Source organism: Aulonocara stuartgranti, assembly GCF_965226115.1.
Source record: "Aulonocara stuartgranti genome assembly, chromosome: 23".
In the NCBI taxonomy this organism is placed as follows: domain Eukaryota; kingdom Metazoa; phylum Chordata; class Actinopteri; order Cichliformes; family Cichlidae; genus Aulonocara; species Aulonocara stuartgranti.
In genome coordinates, this window is record NC_138958.1 from 48,468,628 (window position 1) to 48,488,484 (window position 19,857).

Below are 19,857 nucleotides of genomic sequence, written 5' to 3' on the forward strand. Positions count from 1 at the left end.
AAGGCAGTTAAACCCTCACTGCACACTTTCTACACTTTTCTCAGACAGGCATGAACATTTTCACACTTTTCTCTCTTGTTTAAACAAAGTTCAAACCTTCATAGAAAAATAAGTTCATTATTAAAGAGTGAAAGCAAAGTGTTTCTGAAACGTGTCAAATCAGCCTTTGCTGGCATTAAATGAGCTTCTGTGTGAGGAGCACTCGTCCATGGCCTGGGCTCCTCGCTGTCAGGTAAAGTTTCATAAAGCTTTTGAGTTTTTCTGCAGATAATGTTGGTGTCCAGCACGATGTTCTTTTTCCTGCGGTCACTGAGCCACAAAGCCAAAGCTGACTCCATCCTTACGATGTTCTTGTTGTGGACAGTTACAACCTTTTTGCCTCCTTGTTGAAACTATGATGGTCAGCATCTTCCTCTGCCTTTGGCTGCTACCACAGGTGCAAAACGTCTCGTCATCATTGTTGTTTGTTGGGACAAAACGTACAAACATACAGTGCAGCACTGCAGAGTCACACTGCTGTAAATTTGAACACATTCTGTACTGTACAGGAGACACGGCACGAGATTGGCTGACAATGGTCTACAGCCAATCAGGACGCAGAACACAATGCGCTGTAAAAAACAAAAACATGCAAAATTGCACAAAAAAGATCAGCGAAACAGCGAGGCCGCCAAAGGTGAACTGTGTTACAGCGAGGGACCAGCGTATATGTGGTTGTTGGGACGATAAATGTCTTTGAGCTTGTGTCAGAAGACGAGCTGCAGCTTTCTGGACCAGCTGCAGTCTTGCCAGGCAGGTCCCACTAACTCCAACATATAAGGAGTTACAATAATCCAGCTGGGACGTCATGAAAACGTGGATCGCCCGTTCAAGGTTTTTAAAAGATATAAATGATCTCACCTTAGATAAAAGCCTCAGTTTGAAGAAAGACCGCTGTACAACTGAGCTCAGCTGTTTTTCAAATTGCCGTCAAATATAAGCCCCAAATGTAATAATGCGATTTAATAAAAGAGCTGAACCAGTCTAATAGAGCGCCCTTGATGCCGCCATGCTCCAATGGTGAGGTCAAGATGCTGTGGTCAAGGCAGCGGTCAGATCCAAAAGCACAGCGGAGTCTCCTGATCAGTGGCTGATAAAAGATCATTAAGAACTTTCCAAAGTGCAGTTTCAGTGCTGTGAAGAGCTTTAAAACCAGACTGAAACCTTTACAACAGATTGCAGCTGAACAAATATAATCTTTTACAAAATCTTCGACAGGAAGGGAAGCTTTGAAATAGGCCTGAAGTTTGAGCAGACAGAGGATCCAGATCAGGTTTTTAGTACAGGCTGTACAACAGCATGTTTAAAACAGGCTGTACAACACCTGAACTAAGACTGCTGTTAAAAATCGCTAAGATGTCGGAACCAACAACCTTTAAAATCTTTTTAAACACGTGTTGGAACAACTTCATTTGGACAAGATGATGTCTTTATAGCATCACATCGTTCCTCCACCTGATCAAACCACACAGGCTCAAACTGATCAAAAACAGCTGAGCAGGTGAATATTTTAGCCCCGGTGCGATCTCGGGCGAGAGTATCGATGATGGCCAAAGGGCAGCGTCCAGCTCTACGGCCGCTGAAGAGCAGACTCAACAGACGCGCGTGATGTGGATCCTACTGCTCTAAAACTGGAGCTTCTTCAATCCATTAAAGAGGACATTAGTACGCTGTTAAAAGAAGAAGTCAGAAATGCATTGAAAGAAGATTTTGACAATATAAGGGCTGACGTGCAAGGACTGAGAAATGAGATCGCTAACAGCATGGCGGCGACGTGCGGCGAAGTTGATGGAGTAAAGGTTAGAGTGAAAGAAGCTGAGGATGGGCTGTCAATGTGGAGCGATGAGGTGACCACCCTGCAGTCTACAGTAGAGAGTATGAAGGAGGAGCTGTCTGACCTGAAGGATAAATGTGATGAAGGCAGGAAGCGGAGAGCTAACATCCACATCATAGGGATCCCAGAGGGCCTGGACTCGAGCTCCTCCACGGCCGTATCCGTGCTACTACGTGAAGTGCTGGGTATGGATAAAGACGTTATTGTCGACCGCTCACACAGGAGCCCTATCCTGAGAAAGCCAGCTGGTAACCCGCACGCCGTCATAGCCGAGCGTCACTACTACCAGGATTGTGTGGCTACGCCGTGCCAGGGCCCAAGCCCCGCTTGAGTTTAACGGACAACCTATTGCAATATTACGACTGGGCGATATGACCCAAAGTTCATATCTCGATATTCTTTAGCTGGATGGCGATATACGATATATATCTCGATATTTTTGAAGCCAGAAAGTACGAACAAAAAGAGAGTTCTTAGTCAAAGCTGTGTCCCAAATCTCACACAGGCACATTTATTAACATACAGCGTAGATGTACATGAAACAATTACTCAGAAATAAATGATCAGCATTTATTAAATAATAATGCTCCATAAATAAAAGAAAACTGTTGTTTTTGTGCATAACAAAAAGCTCACAATCGTGCAGTCAAAATGTAAACAGACGCTGAGCATAATAACAAGCAGCTGCTCTGTTCCCAGGTTCTACTGCGTGACTTGACAGCCTGGAGTTTGAAATCCTCTTTGTAACCGTGTCTCTTACAGGTGCCATTTATGGTCCTTATACACACTCAATACAGTAATATTACGTTGAAGCAGAGTACGTATCACTCCGCGAGGCTCCTCGTAGCTGTAATGCTCCAACAATCCATCAAGCGGTGCGGCCTCGTAGCTGAGCAAAGTCGTACCAAAACATCTTTTGAAAGGTTTCTGAGCGCCGTGTAGCACATAAAATCGGTTCGAGGTCAGTAAGCACAACCAGAATTCATCCATAAGGCGCACTGTCGATTTATGAGAAAATTACAGGATTTTAAGTGCAGAAAATATAGTTTATGGTTTTCATTTGATCTTAGCAAATATCTACGCCTCTAATTGGGACGATCACAGATTTTTCACTAATGTCTTTGCGCGGCTCCCCAATATGTCATCACACAATATCATCTTTGAGGGAGACCTAAACTGCTCATTATCTGCTATGGACCACAGTTCACACAAAAGTACACTTAGTCCAAAGTCAGCATGCGTCATTCAGAGCTTTCTTGATAATTATGGGCTGGCTGATGTATGGAGATTTCATAATCCTGCTTCACGTCAATACTCTTTTTTTCTAATGTCCATAAAACATATATTTGTATAGAAAAACGTCTCCCTTTAGTTACAGAATGTGATTATAAGACTCTGGTGATTTCTCCTCTTGCTTTTTCAATGTGTATTCCTGATGCCTGCTCCACGTAACACTCATAATTCTTATTCTCATGTATATATCTCATGTATATCTCATGCACATATCTTTCTTTCTACATAGCACTTTAATTCTTATTGTTTGCACTGAAGCACCGCAGCAATTTCCTAATGTTGTAAACCTCAACATCTGGCAATAAACCCATTCTGATTCTGATTCTGATTCTGAACTATCAGCCATGGAGATTCAACTCAGTGTTGTTAGCAGATGAAGAGTTTGTCAGTTACAAAAGGTCTCAAAGAGATTTTTTTTCTATCAATCAGACCCCAGAGATGTCATCATCAGTCATTTGGGAATCTCTAAAAGCATCTGAGAGGCCAAATAATTTCATTTTGTGCCAAACAAAGTGCAACACTGAAAGAACATCATCCATAAATATTGAGTAAGAACTGGACTCTCATACAGCGAGACTCAAATGCCTTTAAACATCAGCTTATCCTGCTGATCCAAGTCCAACACTGAGTTTGTAAAAACATGTTTGTCAATCATTTTGTTTGGTTTCTGAGGAAAATGATTCAATAAGTTGCTGCTAATACACAACATTTCATCATATTTCCTCATAACCCTCTTTTGTCTGACCATTTGATCCCATTTGAATTTGCAATAAAGGATCCACAGAGTTTGGTGACAATAATGACAGTAGATGTTTGTGTGAAAGTGCTGGAAGCAAATGAGTGTGTGATGTTCTTTCAGTGTTGCACTTTGTAGACGCTCCCTGAGCACTGGTCTCACAGCCAGCTGCACATAGAGACCAGTGTTGTTAGTCCAGGTCAGAAGATGACTTGTTGGAATGAAAATGAGCTTGTAGTTTGTCTGCTTTAATAATGTGACTGGAAAAAGGTGTTGGACTTCAAATATGTCCATTTCTGTCACACTTCACCTTTAAAAGTGAAGCCATGTGGTTCCTGGAAGGAAAAACACGACTTTTTCAAGTCTTTGTCCTGTTTTTATGAGAAATGTACGACTTTAATGTGAAACATTCAGAGTTTTTTCTCTTGTTGTGTTTGTTTGAAGCTGCTTCCTGTTGGCTTCAGCTGTTTGGAGTTTCCATTTTCTAAACTTCTACATTCTGAACCTTCTTCAGCTCTGAACAGATGATGAAACACTGAATGATTTCAAGCACTTTGTCTAATAAACTTACATCTTTCATTCTTTATACAGATTGGAGAGCTGTGGTTTGTCAGAGATCAGCTGTGATTATCTGGCAGCAGCACTGAAGTCCAACCCCTCCCATCTGAGAGAGCTGGACCTGTACAAAAACAACAAGCTGCAGGATCCAGGAGTGAAGCATCTATGTGGTTTCCTGGAGAGTCCAGGATGTAAACTTGAAACTCTGAGGTCAGTCAGCATGTTTTAGTTGTGCTGAGATGAATATGATGTGAAAGTTGTGCTGACACTAAACTGCAGACATCAGGCTGATATTATACTGATCCACACTGAGGATCTTCATGGTAAAGTCTGTTTTCTTCTTCTCTGGTTTAGTCCATTGACTGCAGCAGAACAATGTTCACATTTCAAACCTTCAAAGAAGAAGAAAAATCCTCCACTGGAAAATTCACTGTGAAACTCTCAAACTCTTCATTGCACCTTAAAGTCTGTGTGACACTGAAATCCAAAGCAAAATGTGCGTTTGCTTTACAGACAGCAGTCCAACACAAACATACACACATCATCCAAAACACAGTCCAACATCCAAATCTCCTCCACTGCCAGCATGAATGATGGGAAAGAGAAGGAGGAACACTCTGACATTCAGGGTTAGAATGAGTTTCATCAAGCAGACTGTGAAGATCAAAGCTGCATTAGAAAGCTTACATGAATGAATGAGTGGACAGAAGTGGACAGAGATCATCTGAAGCACTTCAAAGGCTTTAAATCAGCACATTTCTCTTTATTCTTTATCAACTCTGTTAGTTTCTCTCAGTTTTCTGTGGAATGAAGCTAACAGCAGGCTAATAAGATGCTGACCAATAGGTTTCTATTAAAGGTTGTAATTTGTATATGAAAAAGTGCTTTGGCTCAGCAGGGATCAGCTTACAGGTAGAATACAGCTGCTGGATGGGATTAGCATGTCATAGCTATCTACCAAACTGCTAACTGGGGGATTTCAGGCCATCTATGGATCATTTTTGCTAACTGTTTATTCAGCTTAGGCTCACAGGGCTGCAGCCTGTGCCCTAGCTGTCATAGGGCAAGAGGCGTGGTCCACCTGCACAGGTGAGCAGTCCATCACAGGGCCAACAGAGAGAGACAGAGAAGCACTCCCTCACATCCACACCTACAGCCAATGTAGAAGCACCAATGAACCTAAGCAGCATTTCATTGGACTGTGGGAGAACATCCAACCTCCACAGAAAGGCCCAGCTGACCAACAAGCTTCAACCTACAACCTTCTTGCTCTAAGGCACTAGTGCTAACCACTTTTGCCCATTTCAGCCCAAATCCTGCATCTTCCTGTTTCTGACTCCAGGCCAGCTCCACTAACACTTTCTCATCAGACACTGCCACCTAGTGGAGGAAGTCTTAGTTCCATTTGAAGCTTCAGATTACAGTTAGTTCCTTTACAAAGAGGTGGAGGTGGTGGGGCTACAGCACCATCATCACTGAGTGCCATAGGACACTTAACCTTTGTTTCCATATGCTGGGAACTTCCTGTTGTTCCAAGGAGGACTGGAAAATGTGTGAAAATCTCCCAGTCAGTTCCTCACAGCACACTTCAATCATTTCCCTCCCACAGCATCAGGACCAGGGCTTTTTCTCTCTTTGGTCCCACTAAGAGATTTCCACACAAACACCTCATCAGTGGGACTCTCAGAGCTACCAGCCCTTTGCTACAATCACAAAGCTCTTCATTGAAATCAATGATATCAAAGCTGGAATCAAATGAGTCCAAGTCTTCTGCTGATTCAGCATCACATTCATCTTTGTTCCTTGTTCTGCATCCCCACCATGGACTTCATTCCTTTCCAAGCCAGCCTTGAGTGTCCTTTATTCAGCTCATCCTCTGCTTTACTTTTACACCTGATTTTAGCTGCTTTATCTCTCTTTCAACAGGTTTCTGTGCCTCAATCTTTTTCTTCTCTCCCTCATAACAAGACAGCTTCTTCTGCCTGAGAACATGTTGGAGTGATTTACTAATCCAGGGCTGCTTATTGGGGAAAATACTTCCTGTTTGCAAAGTAATCCCCATTTTTCCCAGAAAGAAATGTCAGTAGAAATCGATGATCTAAGTGAGAACATGAGCCTTTCAAAAGTCCCAGTGGGTGCAGTCAAAGCAGTCCCTCAGTCCCAGTATAGAGTCTTTGGTCCAGACTGGAACAGCTGTGTGCCCAGTTTGAGCTCTCTTCAGTGCTGTGACCTGACAGACCCAGAGTGGCCATCACATCACATTTAGAAGCTCCCCTGATGGAGCCACAACACATGTCCAATACTTAGTCTGTCTTGTTGGACCAACTGGAAGAAATGATTCAAGGACTTAGTCACAGAACAGAGATTCAAATCTCCAAAATCCAACTGGCTGCATCAGGACATATAGTCTGAAACTCTGCACAGTTTCCTGTTTGAAGCTGCTTCCTGTTGGCTTCAGCTGTTTGGAGTTTCCATTTTCTAAACTTCTACATTCTGAACCTTCTTCAGCTCTGAACAGATGATGAAACACTGAATGATTTCAAGCACTTTGTCTAATAAACTTACATCTTTCATTCTTTATACAGATTGCAGAGCTGTGGTTTGTCAGAGATCAGCTGTGATTATCTGGCAGCAGCACTGAAGTCCAACCCCTCCCATCTGAGAGAGCTGTACCTGTGGGGAAACAACCTGAAGGATCCAGATGTGAAGCAGCTGTCTGATCTTCAGCAGAGTCCAGACTACAGACTGGAGACTCTGGTGTAAGTAGAGTGATGGAGTGAGTGGGTGGTGCTGTCAGCAGTATTGTACTAAACACAGTCAGTATGAAACAAAGATCCAGTGTTTCCTGTAAAGCTGCAGCTTCTCAGTGAAGCTGTGAGAGGAGAACGGTGACAGGCTTCAGGATTGGACACAAACACTTCCTGTTTCTCACCCTTATGGTCACCATAGTAACGGCTGACACGCTCTGATCAAACACTGTCAACAGCCAATCAGCTCTCTGAACAAAGCAGCACGCAGACCAATGACTGCATTGATTTCCAAGTTTAAAGCAGTGAAGAACACAGTCTGTAGGTGAGGAAGAATTTAGTGAGAGCAGATGTTTGGATGGAATTCCTCCAGTTAACAGCTGGAACCGTCCATCTGGATTGTTGGGCTTGTTGTTGGGGTTCCTACAGAGCTCAGAGTGGACACACCAAGGTTCTTCTAATGAATGAAAGTCCAAACTCAAACTAGGAGGGAAAAACATTTTCAGCAACTTCAATAAAAATCCAAAGATTAGAAAAAGTGAAGCAACAATGAGTCCTAGTACAGTCCCAGCACTGACGTCCCTGCTGCTCTTTATACTGGATGTGCTGCATCACTGACTGACAGCTGATGAAGAGTCTCTGGAAACACTCGTTTATCCCCTCTGCTCTTCCTCCTTCTCTCTGCAGGTGGAGGTGATGATGGTAAACAGGACGGTGTGTGTGCTGAGAGAGGAGCAGCTGTGTCCTGATGATCCAGAGAGGTTGAAGCAGCAGCAGCTTGTGTGTAGAGACGCTCTGACTGGGCCATGTTACTGGGAGGTGGAGAGGAGAGCTTCATCCAGCAGTGACTGACAGAGGAATGAAGTGCAGATGACTGTCAGTGCTGCAGAGTGAACTGCTCTGAGAACAGCTCCACTGTCAGACACAATGTAGAGTCCAGCATCAGCCCTGTGTGTCCCTCTGGATCTGACAGAGGATCATCAGTGTATCTGGACTGCTCTGCTGCTGCTCTGTCCTTCTACAGTCTCTGCACAGTCTCTGTCTCACTCTGGAAAGATTTTACAACTTGTTGTAATTACAGAACGTTAATATAATATTCAAACATGTGATCTTCTCTTTATTTCTGAATCTTTACCAAATAAAGAAAAACCAAACTAACAAACAGAAGCTGTCGTGTCCTTTTTCACCACATCTGTGAATCTTTTCTGTGTTTTTCCTCTTTTCCTCCTTCCTGCAGCTCCATCTTCATCATTCTGTGTCCAGTATATGTGAACACGTCCAAAGCATCTGAGCCTCATGTTACCCGTTTGTGTGAGTTACGCCTGTCGTTGTGTTGTGGTGTATAAATAAGGGGCAGGAGACAGCGCTGGATCTCCGAGTTCTTTACTCTCAATTTCTGCAACATCTGCAATATATAGAAATGCAAACCTGTGAGCTGTGTGTGTTGTGCGTCTGCTCGGCCACCTCTCCTCCGGCCGTGCTGGAAGCAGCTGTGCGTTTGACAGTTTTATCGACTCGACAATAATCGAACAAATTAAATGTTCAAAAATATCAACTTAAGCACTTCAAAGTCAACAAAAAGCTTAAAACAATGAAATAATATTTCACTGACAAAACAACAGCTCATAAGAACGATACACAAAATAATACAGAAACAAACAAATAAAAGTTATTAACCAGGATCCATGTTTTTGTCACAAACACTGAATCAGCTGATTCACTCTTTATGTTTCTGAGTTTGTTTTGTGATTATAGTTCTGGTTTCTGTTTCTGTGTCTTCACTGTGTCCCACGTCTCCTTACTTTGGACTGTCTGTCCTGTCACTGAAGGTGTCTGCCCAACAAGGACGTGGTGCTGAATGCATCCAGACCCCTGCTGACTGTCTTTGCAGCTTCGGTCAAAGGTACAGTGTCCACTGTGACCCTGAGAGCAGGACACAGCCAGAGGTGAGTCAGCAGTTACAAACTAAATGCTGCTGACATGAATCAAACTGCTGGATAACCCACTGCTCATGAAAATGGCACCTTTCTGTTGCTTTTTGAGATTACTGAGAATATTTGAATTGTGACTCAGATGGCAGATCCAGGCTCTCAGCCTCCAGCTGAAACTTCCAGTCCTCCCCCAGCCAGAAGCTCTGATGCTGGGCTGAGAGACTTTGATCCTTCCCTGGATCCAGAAATCCAGGAGGGAGAAGGAGAACAGGACCTCCTTCCTGATCTGGAGAGGCCTGAGGGAAAGAAAGATGGAGCAGACAGAGCTTTGAACAAATCCAAACCTCCTGAGCTTCACCTCCACAAAGGTGCAGACACTGATGCACAGATTCACATGTGACACCTGCAGCGTCCAGCTTGTGCCGCTGACATTATCTCCACTCTGATACAAGCCTCATTCACTCGCTCACACACGTTCATACAATCACCTTTTCCTCACAGTCACACACATGAATGTAATGAGGGGAACTCGGGGTTCACTGTCATTCCTCAGGATACTTTGATATGCAGACTGGAGGCTCTGTGGATGAAACACCGACTGTCTGAACCACTCTGAAGTGTTCATGATGGACTTCATCCTGATTAACACTACAATACTTGTTAGAGGCCTTTTATATGTAATAATATTCTTTTCCATTAAAGCTCTGAACATTCTCACTCTTTCTTGACCAGGTGTGACAGGTGAAGGACACCGGCGAATAGGAGGACAGAAGCTGAGAGCCATTAGTCACATGACTTCAGCTGCTGCTGCCTCACCAACCACTGGCCCCTCGGTGAGTCTAGAGTTACAGCAGTGACCACAGGAAGTGCACACGTGTGATCTAAAGCTACATGTGGGCCTGTGACCATCAGTCTTCTCACTGTGGTAGACGGGTTTGTGAGTCCCTGTGATGCTGGGAGTGTCCAGGACAGTCGCTCCTGATCGGGTCTCTCATGGAAAGCTGGTCCCAGGAATTCCTGGAAAATTCCTCCACAAAAGAGAACTGGGAACATAAGTGCAGAGTGACAGAGGTGCTCAGCAACCCTGCTGTTATATGGGAATAGAACCAGAATAGTCGGCAACCACTTGAGTTAAGTTAGCCAAAGAGATGCGACTCAGACTGACTTCATCATGTTGGCAACGTGTCTGCATTGATAAACTCCAGTTATTGACAAATCAGAGAATAATTCCAGTCATTCAGAGACAGATTGTGATTGTTTGGAGGATGTAATCGTTTCCCTTCAGGGAGCGTGTTGGACGCTCAGTGTCCGGGTGATTAGCTGATGCAACTACTTAGAATCAGTTTGTGAATATGAAGAAAATCAGTGCAGTCACTGGACAAACTCTGATTCTTCCTAGTTTCACTCTTGTTTCAGTCCAGTGTGACTGAGGTGGTAAAAAATGATCTGACTTTTAGCCACACAGCTGTCTGCTAGAGAAAAAGCCTTTGTGCACAACTTTCTTAAAGGCAAACGGCACCATGTTCACTGCAGCTGCAGCAAACGCAGCAAAGAGTGAAAGTTGGACTGAGAATGTTGTGACTGTTTCATGAGAAAGAGCAGGAAAACAAGCATCACACACCCAGACACAGTGCTGGGATTAGAATTAGACTTTAGAGCCAAATGTAGGACAAAAGCTTTAATATGAAAGAGGAAAACCCAACAACAGCCAGAGCATGAAGCTCAAATCTATACCAATCACCAAGAAAGCTGACAGGCCTGTGACACGTCAGAGACGCCGTTCAAATCATAAAGAAGTTGGTTTATTGACAAAATGTAAAAAACCAAAAGAATCAAGTCAACCTTCAGTTTCGAGCGAGTAGACCAATCAGGCACAGCAGCAGCTCTAGAATAAGCAACAATTTGATGTATTACAAACAACCTTTCATATACACACATACATATGGCTCATATGCTGTTTAAAAAGGGCTCAAAGACCCAACAGATTACACAAAGTACAAAAATACTTTCATTCAGACAACAGTCAGCTGTGCACGAGACAGAGAGCCGACTACAGTTAGTAACATGGACTCACTTTGTTTCAGACACGACACAAAGTAACACAAAGCCACAAAGAGCAGAAACATCAAAAAGGAGGCAGAGCAGCAGCAACTCTCCATGAGCTGTGAGGCTAACAGCCACCCACACTTCCTGTGATGCATAATGAAAACAACATTAACCTGAAGGATGATAACAACAGAAAGAAGTCTAAGCTAACGTTACACAGCGCTCACACAGCGCTGACTGTACAGGCCTCACACAGCTACGACCTGCATCCACAACACCTGATTCTACTGAACACAAACAAGTTAATGATATATGAGCAATCCAGGGAAGGCTTCCAGGAAGGTGAGGATCCAAAGACAGCTCTACAACAGCATCAGTCAGCAACAATGTTACTAATCACTGACTCTTTCATCCTTTTATACTCAATCAAAAAGTGCTGTGTTCACATTTGTTTCTGCTGAAATCCAGAGACTGAAAATGCGTCTTTTTAAAGTTTGAATAAACTGACTGAACTTCTCACGAGTCCAACCGTGAGGAACACTTCCCCCCATGACACATCACAGGACAACGTCTCAGTGGAGGGGGGACAGTAGCTCAGTTTAGGCAGTCACACTCAGAATCGATGCCTCCAGTCAGGGTCAAACGTGGTCCTCAGAAACCTGCAGATGTTTGGGCCAAGCTCTCACTGGTCTCTGCGTCTGTAGACTGAGCTGATGTTTCTCCAGGTGTCTGGTAAAAGGACGATGCTGCTGTCCAATGAGGCGAGGAGAGAAGTAGCCAAACAGGCGAGAGCCGTGAAGGAGGAACGGCGGGCAGCTCTGGATGCCCGACATAAATACCTGATGAGCAGGCTGGCCGACGCCGGCAGCCTGGAGGAGGCGGCGGTGGAAGACGCCATCGTCTCTGATGACAGAGTAAGTTCAGAGACGTGATCCTTCCTCAGAGTTGAACCTTTGAGTCATTAATGTCTGATTCTTCCAGTTCAGTCTGATCCATGAATTCTTTGCTGCAAACGGATCCAAGAAGCTGATTTTCTTCTATCAGGATGTCAAACAGGTAACTTTGATCACATTTCAATGACTGACACATGAAGGTCTAACCGCTCTTCATAATCTGCTGTCCTGTTTGTTGCAGCGTACTTTGTATTCATATCTTTTAATATCTGCCTTTCTCCCAGAGTCTGTCCTCCCGTCAGTCTTCCTTTGGGGACGCATCAAACTCAGCTGTGGCTCAGAGGAAACTCTTCCTCACTACGGGGAACTCTGAGGTTGGCTTCAGCTTTTTATGTTTAGTTCATGTGAGAATCACAGAAAAATGCTGATATGAGTGGAAGGTTCTGCTGGGAAATTGGCAAAGAGCAGATTATTGAACAGCGAGGCAGACAGTTCATTTCAGTGATGCCAGTTTATTAGAAACGAGGACTGTGGGGCTGCTGGAAGTCAGGACGGCCGTTCTCTGGATAAACCTGACAGCTGAGGTGGAGAGCAGGATTTATCCACAGACGGCTTCTTCCAAGCAAATGTCCTGAACACACCTGAGCTGAGGGTTACACAGTGTGTCCTGTGTGATCTCTGCTTTATGGTGGTTGAATCTCACAAATGTGACCATCAGACCTGACGACTTATTTGTGATGTTTTAATTAAAAATATCCTGGGTGAGGTGTTTGGGGCCTGTCCCATGAGGAGGAGTCTCCAGGGCAGACCCAGGACACACTAGAGAGGTTATATCTCTCAGCAGGCCTGGGAATGCCTCAGTATTGTCCTGGATATGCTGGAGGAAGTGGTTGTTTAGGGAGGTCTGGGATTCTCTGCTTAGACTGCTGCACCTGTGACCCGGGACCAGATAAACAGGAAATGGATGTTTGAAATTCAAAGAAATCCTCTTTTAATAATGAGGAAAAAAGACAGCAGGAGATCCATCGCAACTAACAAAACACTTCAAACACATCAATGCATCAACTTTAATCAACTTCATTTGGTTCAAATGAAGGAATCTAACAAAGCACTCACTAAAATGAAACACCAGTTAGTTTCCCGAGCTCAACAGGTCGAACACCTGAGTTTGGTTTGCGGTGCAGTTTTTATTTCTTCTAGATAACTTGGGTTATTTGCACAGGAAGGGTTTTTAAATGTATTTCTTAAGTACGATCTTATATGGGGGTTGATTTTATAGCATAACAGAATAATGTAATAACTCTAATAGAGTATAAAACATTTGCAGAATGAAGTACAAGGTGAAGAAAAGTCAGAACGTCCCTATTTGAAAATACAGTCTCAGAAGGTCAGAGATGGACAAATTCAGCTACAGAAACATGTGGCCATTTTTTTAAAGCCATAGAGCATATTACAGACGACACAAAGAGCAAACACTGTAAACTTCTAACCACAGACCTCACACAGCTCACACACGTCAGAGTGAAGCTGTCATTTCCTGAAGCTTCCACACAAGAGAACTGGCAACAAGGTGGAGTCCTCATGGATCACTAGCAGAGAAATGTGGGTGGGTGCCAGACCACATGGACTCGACTCACTTTATTTCATACAAAGGAGCAGACTAATGCTGTCATCCTTAAAGACTAACTAGAAACAAGCAGTGCGCTCGCATCGACTCGACTTGTTTTGCAAGTTTGAAGTGAGATGGTACTTTGGAGTCAGCCTCCGAGATGATGGCTGGCTGGTTTTTGAAAAACATCTCATATTTATACAATGAGTAGCAGACTTTCCTGACTTGCAGAGGTCAATGTCCTCCTCAGTCATCCGCCATGAGTGGCACAGATACTATTCATCAAATAACTAACATGGCCTTGATTGTTACTCCAGAGACTTATCTGCGATGTAGCTTTATAGCATTTTCATTAGCAATCGTATGATTTGTGTTACAATGACCTTTGTGGACGGGCCCGGACCCCCAGGCCTCGTCCGTGACGCCGACGGTGAGCGCAACGTTTTTGTTTTCTTGCGCTTAAAATAACCTGATCAGCGTTCTGCGGACGGTTTGTTTACATTTCTCACATCTGTGATTGTTCACACGGGTTGGACACGAGCAGAGAGGGCTTTCAAGATGAAAAAGCCAACGTGAAACTTTAACGGACGACAATTGCAAGTTTTCCAATCAAATCTCCGTCACACCCTTCCTTGACCTCATCACGTTATCCACCTTAGTCAAGGAACAGTGGTTCGGGAAAATATGCATTTGTTTTTTGGACCAGTTTAAAACGTATCTCAACTAGTGATGTGCGGATCGATACTGAAATATCGATTCCTCCGATACCCGTCATTGTGTCCGGCCCCTTGGCGTGCACACTCACAACAATGGCTGAGCGTAAACAGAGTCATGTGCAGACGTATTTTACCTCCACGAACAGCTGAGACGTGGTTTGCCATACATGTGGCAAGAATGTGAGGTGTTGTGGTAACACCGCTGACCTGGTCAAACACCTCAGAGTGAATCACATCACAGAATATGACGAGCGTATGTTGAGGCGAACTGAAGAGGAGGAGAGGGAGAGGTGCTGCCAGGGCGAGACAGACGTCTCTCACGGAGTCCTTTAATGCTGCAGGCAGGCAACAAATAGCCACAACTTCAGGTTTTTCATTTCTATATGATAATTCTGCATCATTAAGTGATAAGAACAAGTAATCTGATGTCCTGTGATCATTACGACGCTATAATTTGAGATAAAATAAAAGATAGAGTAAAAAAAATAAGTTTTTGTACAGAGTATCGGTATCAGATCAGTATCGTCGATACCACCCTGAATTTTACTTGGTATCGGATCAGAAAGGAAATCAGTGGAAATCAAATCCTGCTTCTACAGGTGTCCAGTTCATTCACTCTGACCCCTCCAGATAAGCGTTGCCAGTTCTCACTGTGCTGTAGATCACATTTTCTTGTGTTTGGGGTTATAACGGTTACTTTTGAGGTCTGTGTTATAAAGCAAGTTAATCCTGAATTTAACTGGAGAAGACAAATTCCCACTGCGTGGTGTAGTGCACAGCCAGGCACTCTTTACATTAGTTCGTTTGACAAAACCAAAAAGCCGAAAGTATTTACTTGGAGTTTGGTTTGATGAAATAAGTGCCAGAATCAGTGAATACAAATGATTCCAATGACATGAAAACTGGTGGAAGGACAAATCCCTCAAGAAAAGCACGACTAGCACATTAAGTTTGTTTGTAATCATCATCATCTCTAACACCATGCGCACAACAGTGATTTTGTTACAGAACACTAAGATAGTAAAATCTGGGAAATGATGATATTTCTTTCCAAAACTTCCTGTCTGGAAGACATTAAAGCTGCTGTGCCACCTGCAGCTTCTTTCAATCTATGTTATGTGAATAGATCTTTTTTTTTTTTGGGTTTGAACATCCATTCAAACTCACTCTCTGCCTAGCAAGTCTCATTCCCTCATTTCCTTGGGGTCCAGCTTCACATACGTGGCACTGAGCCTTTTCCTTTGTCACCTCTTTCTGCTACATGCCTAGCCTCCCAGTTTCTTGGTCTATTTTCTTCATTTCGCTAACTACACTTCTTTTTCTTTGTAAATCTCTTCCTTCAAATACTTTCAAAATCACTTTTCTTTTTTCCCTTTCTTCTGTGCAGAGAAGACGTCAAACCCCTTCTTGGCAGTTTATCTCAATAAAGCTGTACTATCCCAGCCATCTGGTAAGTCTTCCCTACTACCCAGAGCCTGTTTATACTCCTGCATGTCTCTGCCTTCACTCACTTCCTCTTCTTGATGTCCAAACTCATCCTTCAAACTACCATTTGATGCTGCATAGCTGCATTCTCCCTGACACCTCCTTGTCTCCTGTCTTTTTGATTTCACCTTCTGCATAATATTTAGTTGCCCTGTGTGCAGCTTCCTCCACTTTCATATATTTCTACAAGTTCCTCCCTGTTCTTGAAGTATGTGTGCACCACGGCCATTTCCACTTGGAAAATCTGCCCCACATCTGTCTTTCTAGATTTCTCTCCTAAACACCACACCTACCCAACACCTCATAACCTCTGTTCCCTTCACCTAAATGTCCATTGAAGTCTGTGTCAATCACCACTGTAGTATGTGGTTTCTTGCACACAAAATGTGTCTACCCTCCACCTCCATAATATGAGTCCGCCAGCCCTCCCATTGCCAGTCAGAGTCCATAACAAGTCAAAAACATAAACAGCTCGAACGTATTATTTATTTAAAGAGAGAGAGAGAGAGAGAGAGAGAGAGAGAGAGAGAGAGAGAGAGAGAGAGAGAGAGAGAGAGAGAGAGAGACTGGCTGTTCACTGCAGGCTCAGCAGTCCAATGGCCGATCAGCAACAAAACAAATAAAAAAATAAGACACGTTCTTGATTATGACAACAAACCACATCCAAAAAAATATGACAGCAACACTTTAAGTTTTGTGTGCATTCATCATGTGCAACTCTGCAGAAAGTCTCATGTCAAGGATGTGTGGACAGGGGGGCTATTAAAAAGTTCCAGTATACAGAATAGAAAACCATCAAATGAATGAAATAAAATCTGTTGTCACAGTGGTTTTTGAAGGAACAATTACTTCACAGATGGACAGCCTCATTATATTTGAGTTAAACCTGATGATACACACTTCACGTCACCCTAGTTACATGTTTTTATTTGCCATGTGTATGTTATCCAAGGGAGGAAGAAAATGAAAAAGAAAACTTTTGATGTGTCCAGACATTTCTTCACATCAGCTGCCAGCAACCAGTTTCAGCATGTACAACTGTTGCAGTAAGTGTGCTCATGCAGACCAACTATGCTGGTCCACTGTTCTTAATGGTGCTGCATGTTGAGAAAGAAGTGAAACAAATGTTTTGTTTAACAAGTCCACTAGTGTTAGAATAACTTGGCATTTCCAATTTGTTTCTGCTGTAGTTCAATGAAAGGTTTCAGTTACTTAAGTTTGAGAAAAAACCAAAAAACCAAATTGCGTTTACAATTGTAGTTTCATCTTGTTATAAGATATTTGAAATAAAAACAAACAAAAAACATGAACAAACAAACCACAAACAAACAAACCACAAACAAACAAACCACAAACAAACAAACCACTACATTTTCAGAAATATTTCTGCAGTCTGATTTACAAGTATAAACTTTCTGACCAAAACGCCACAATTTCATCCCTCAAACAAGTTGTCAACTGTGTCAACGACCAATGAGGACATCACTGCTACACTTGATGATACTCACACCTTGAAAAAGTGCAAAGGTTTCCCAACAGGACTTCGACGGTTGGTCTTCTTGATCAAGCTATAATCTGTTCTCATCAAAACCACCATAAAACCAGTTTGACAGGATGATGCTGATAAATCCCTCTAGACCTTTTTGTGACAGTATTAAAAGCTTGCTGGAAATTCTCTGTACTCATATTTGTGCTCAGTATCTGTAGGAGCCATTTTTGTGTGGGTACCTCATGTATGCCACTAGGGGTCACCTTTTGTGTTACATATGGTGTGTCTATTTAAGGTAGATAGGTCATTAGCAGCAGGTGTGTTGTTGTTGGGAAGGAGCAAACAGATTGTGACCGCTGCGCTGTTATGTTAAATTGTGTTGGAATAAAGAATCTAAAGGACAAGATAAGTATGGTTTCAGTTATTGAACTAAGTTTAATACGTTTATTCATACCAGTGACATTGCATTAACCTGCCAACAAACAGCTCAGTGGCTTTAAATGTAGGCTTAGCCTCGACAGCATCTATAACACCATTAAAATGCAGTAATGGCCACACAAAAAATAAAACGTGACCATATTCAGTTTAAGCCATTTTATGTGGTTTAGTTTATACACTTGAATCACAGTAGATGATAGCTTTCTGTTTTTAAATGTCTCCATTTATTGCAAACACTATAGTTACTGTTCTGCCTTTTATAAGGTAAACTGGATATTATGGTTGCAAACGGCCCTAGAGCTCCCTCTAGTGGCTGCTTTGTAATATGGGTTTGACTACTTTGGGAAAGGAACAATGAGAAGGTGAAAAAATCAAAGATGGCGGAAAGTTATCGTTCTAAGCTGATATGGACCTTAAAATGTTGTTGCCTTGGACAAGATATGTCTGTAAGTATGAGTGACGATAAAATAATTATTATCTTTTGTTTTGTGTAAAAATGGTACGATAATTTGTACATTTGAAAGTTTTATCTTGTTATCAAATCACTTTGATTGTCACATCACATGTGCAGGTACACTGGTACAGTACATGTGAGTGAAATTCTTGTTTGCGAGCTTCACAAGCAACAGAGGTGTGCAAAAATACAATAACGTAAAACAAGCAAAATATAAGAACGGCTAAATCTGAGACTAATAAATATATGTACAATATATAATAGTACATGCATTACTGGATGTGTATACTAAATATGTTTTTCTACGCGTGTGTGTGTGTGTGTGTGTGTGTGTGTGTGTGTGTACATATTTTACAAATTAAATAGAGTAAACAATAAAATAAAATATACAGAGGTTGGTAGTTGGACATGTGCAAAACAAGTGGCATTTATATACAGTGTGTAGTAGGGCTGCTCAATTAATCGAATTTTATTCACGATTACGATCTGGGCTTTCAACGATCATTAAAAATGACTGAGCCGATTATTAGCCCCTCCCTCATTTATCCGCGACACCTTAAAGGCCGGTCCGTGAAAATATTGTCGGGCATAAACCGGCCCGTGGCGCAAAAAAGGTTGGAGACCGCTGATTAAGAGGACCCGAGGGAAGCTCGGAAAGCTAAGCAGAAGTTATTTGGAGAGTGACTGCTGTTGGTTGAAAAGAGAGTTTAAAAAAAAAAAACTTCAGTGGTGTTGCACACTATTTTATGTTATTTTTTTAAAGTCATTGTTAACCCTTTAAAGCCGGTCAGAGCAGCACGCTCCGTTTTGCGTAACTATTTTTAAATCCCTGTAGAATCTGAACCGTGTAAGCTAGCGCAATAATTTGTTTTGCATATGAAACCGGAGGAGTTGTACTTACATCTGATGCCATCAGCTTGTCCTAGGTCACGGTTTCGTTCCACATATAGCTTTGCAAAAATTGCATAAAAAGCACTTGCAGGAACAAAAACATAATATTCCAGAAACACGCTTTGCCGTTCCTATCAGCTGTTCGTAACACTTCCCACAGTGAAATGATGCACCTGCTGTTTTCTTTGCAAATTTGCATCATAGGATTGTTTTTTGTTTTTCCTGCAGTATATAAAAATTGCTGTATCTCCAAAATAAAACTATGAAGACACTCAAAATAAATTTCCTGTGGTGGGAAACTATTTTTTGCAACTTTATTGTATTTAAAGTTTTGAGGGATAAACCTCTTAAATTTCTCCAAGTAGAAATATATGTAAACAAAACAAAAACGATTTTCAATTTTTTTTGTAGTTTATTGCATTTTTTTGCAATTTATGTAATTACTATGGACTTAATGCATACATATTATTAAAATATGGGCTATAACAGTTGTATTGATGTATAGCAACTTGAAATGCTCCCACAAATGGCACTACAGCATATAAAAAAAAATAATATAAGCTCTGGTGGACTTGGTTCTATAGTAGGTCTTAAAGGGTTAAATAAATATCGTCAAATAATCGTGATTATCATTTTTGCCATAATCGAGCAGCCCTAGTGTGTAGTGCATAATGTTGAAGTTCCAGTAGTGAAGCTGA

At 42.3% G+C, this 19,857-nt stretch overlaps 2 protein-coding genes across 2 annotated transcripts in view; one reads left to right on the top strand and one right to left on the bottom strand.

Annotated features, from left to right (window-relative positions):
• Nucleotides 1–8,300, top strand: part of LOC309701495 (NLR family CARD domain-containing protein 3-like) — a 50,746-nt gene extending 42,446 nt beyond the window's left edge. Inside the window, exons 7-8 of the mRNA XM_082525736.1 lie at nucleotides 7,046–7,219; nucleotides 7,895–8,300. Of these exons, the coding sequence (XP_082381862.1) occupies nucleotides 7,046–7,219; nucleotides 7,895–7,904 (184 nt within the window). The 3' untranslated portion in view covers nucleotides 7,905–8,300. The remainder of the gene's footprint in view (nucleotides 1–7,045; nucleotides 7,220–7,894) is intronic.
• LOC309701521 (uncharacterized protein) overlaps nucleotides 1–19,857 on the bottom strand; it is a 250,212-nt gene that overhangs the window by 47,351 nt on the left and 183,004 nt on the right. The gene's annotated exons all lie outside the window — the stretch shown is intronic.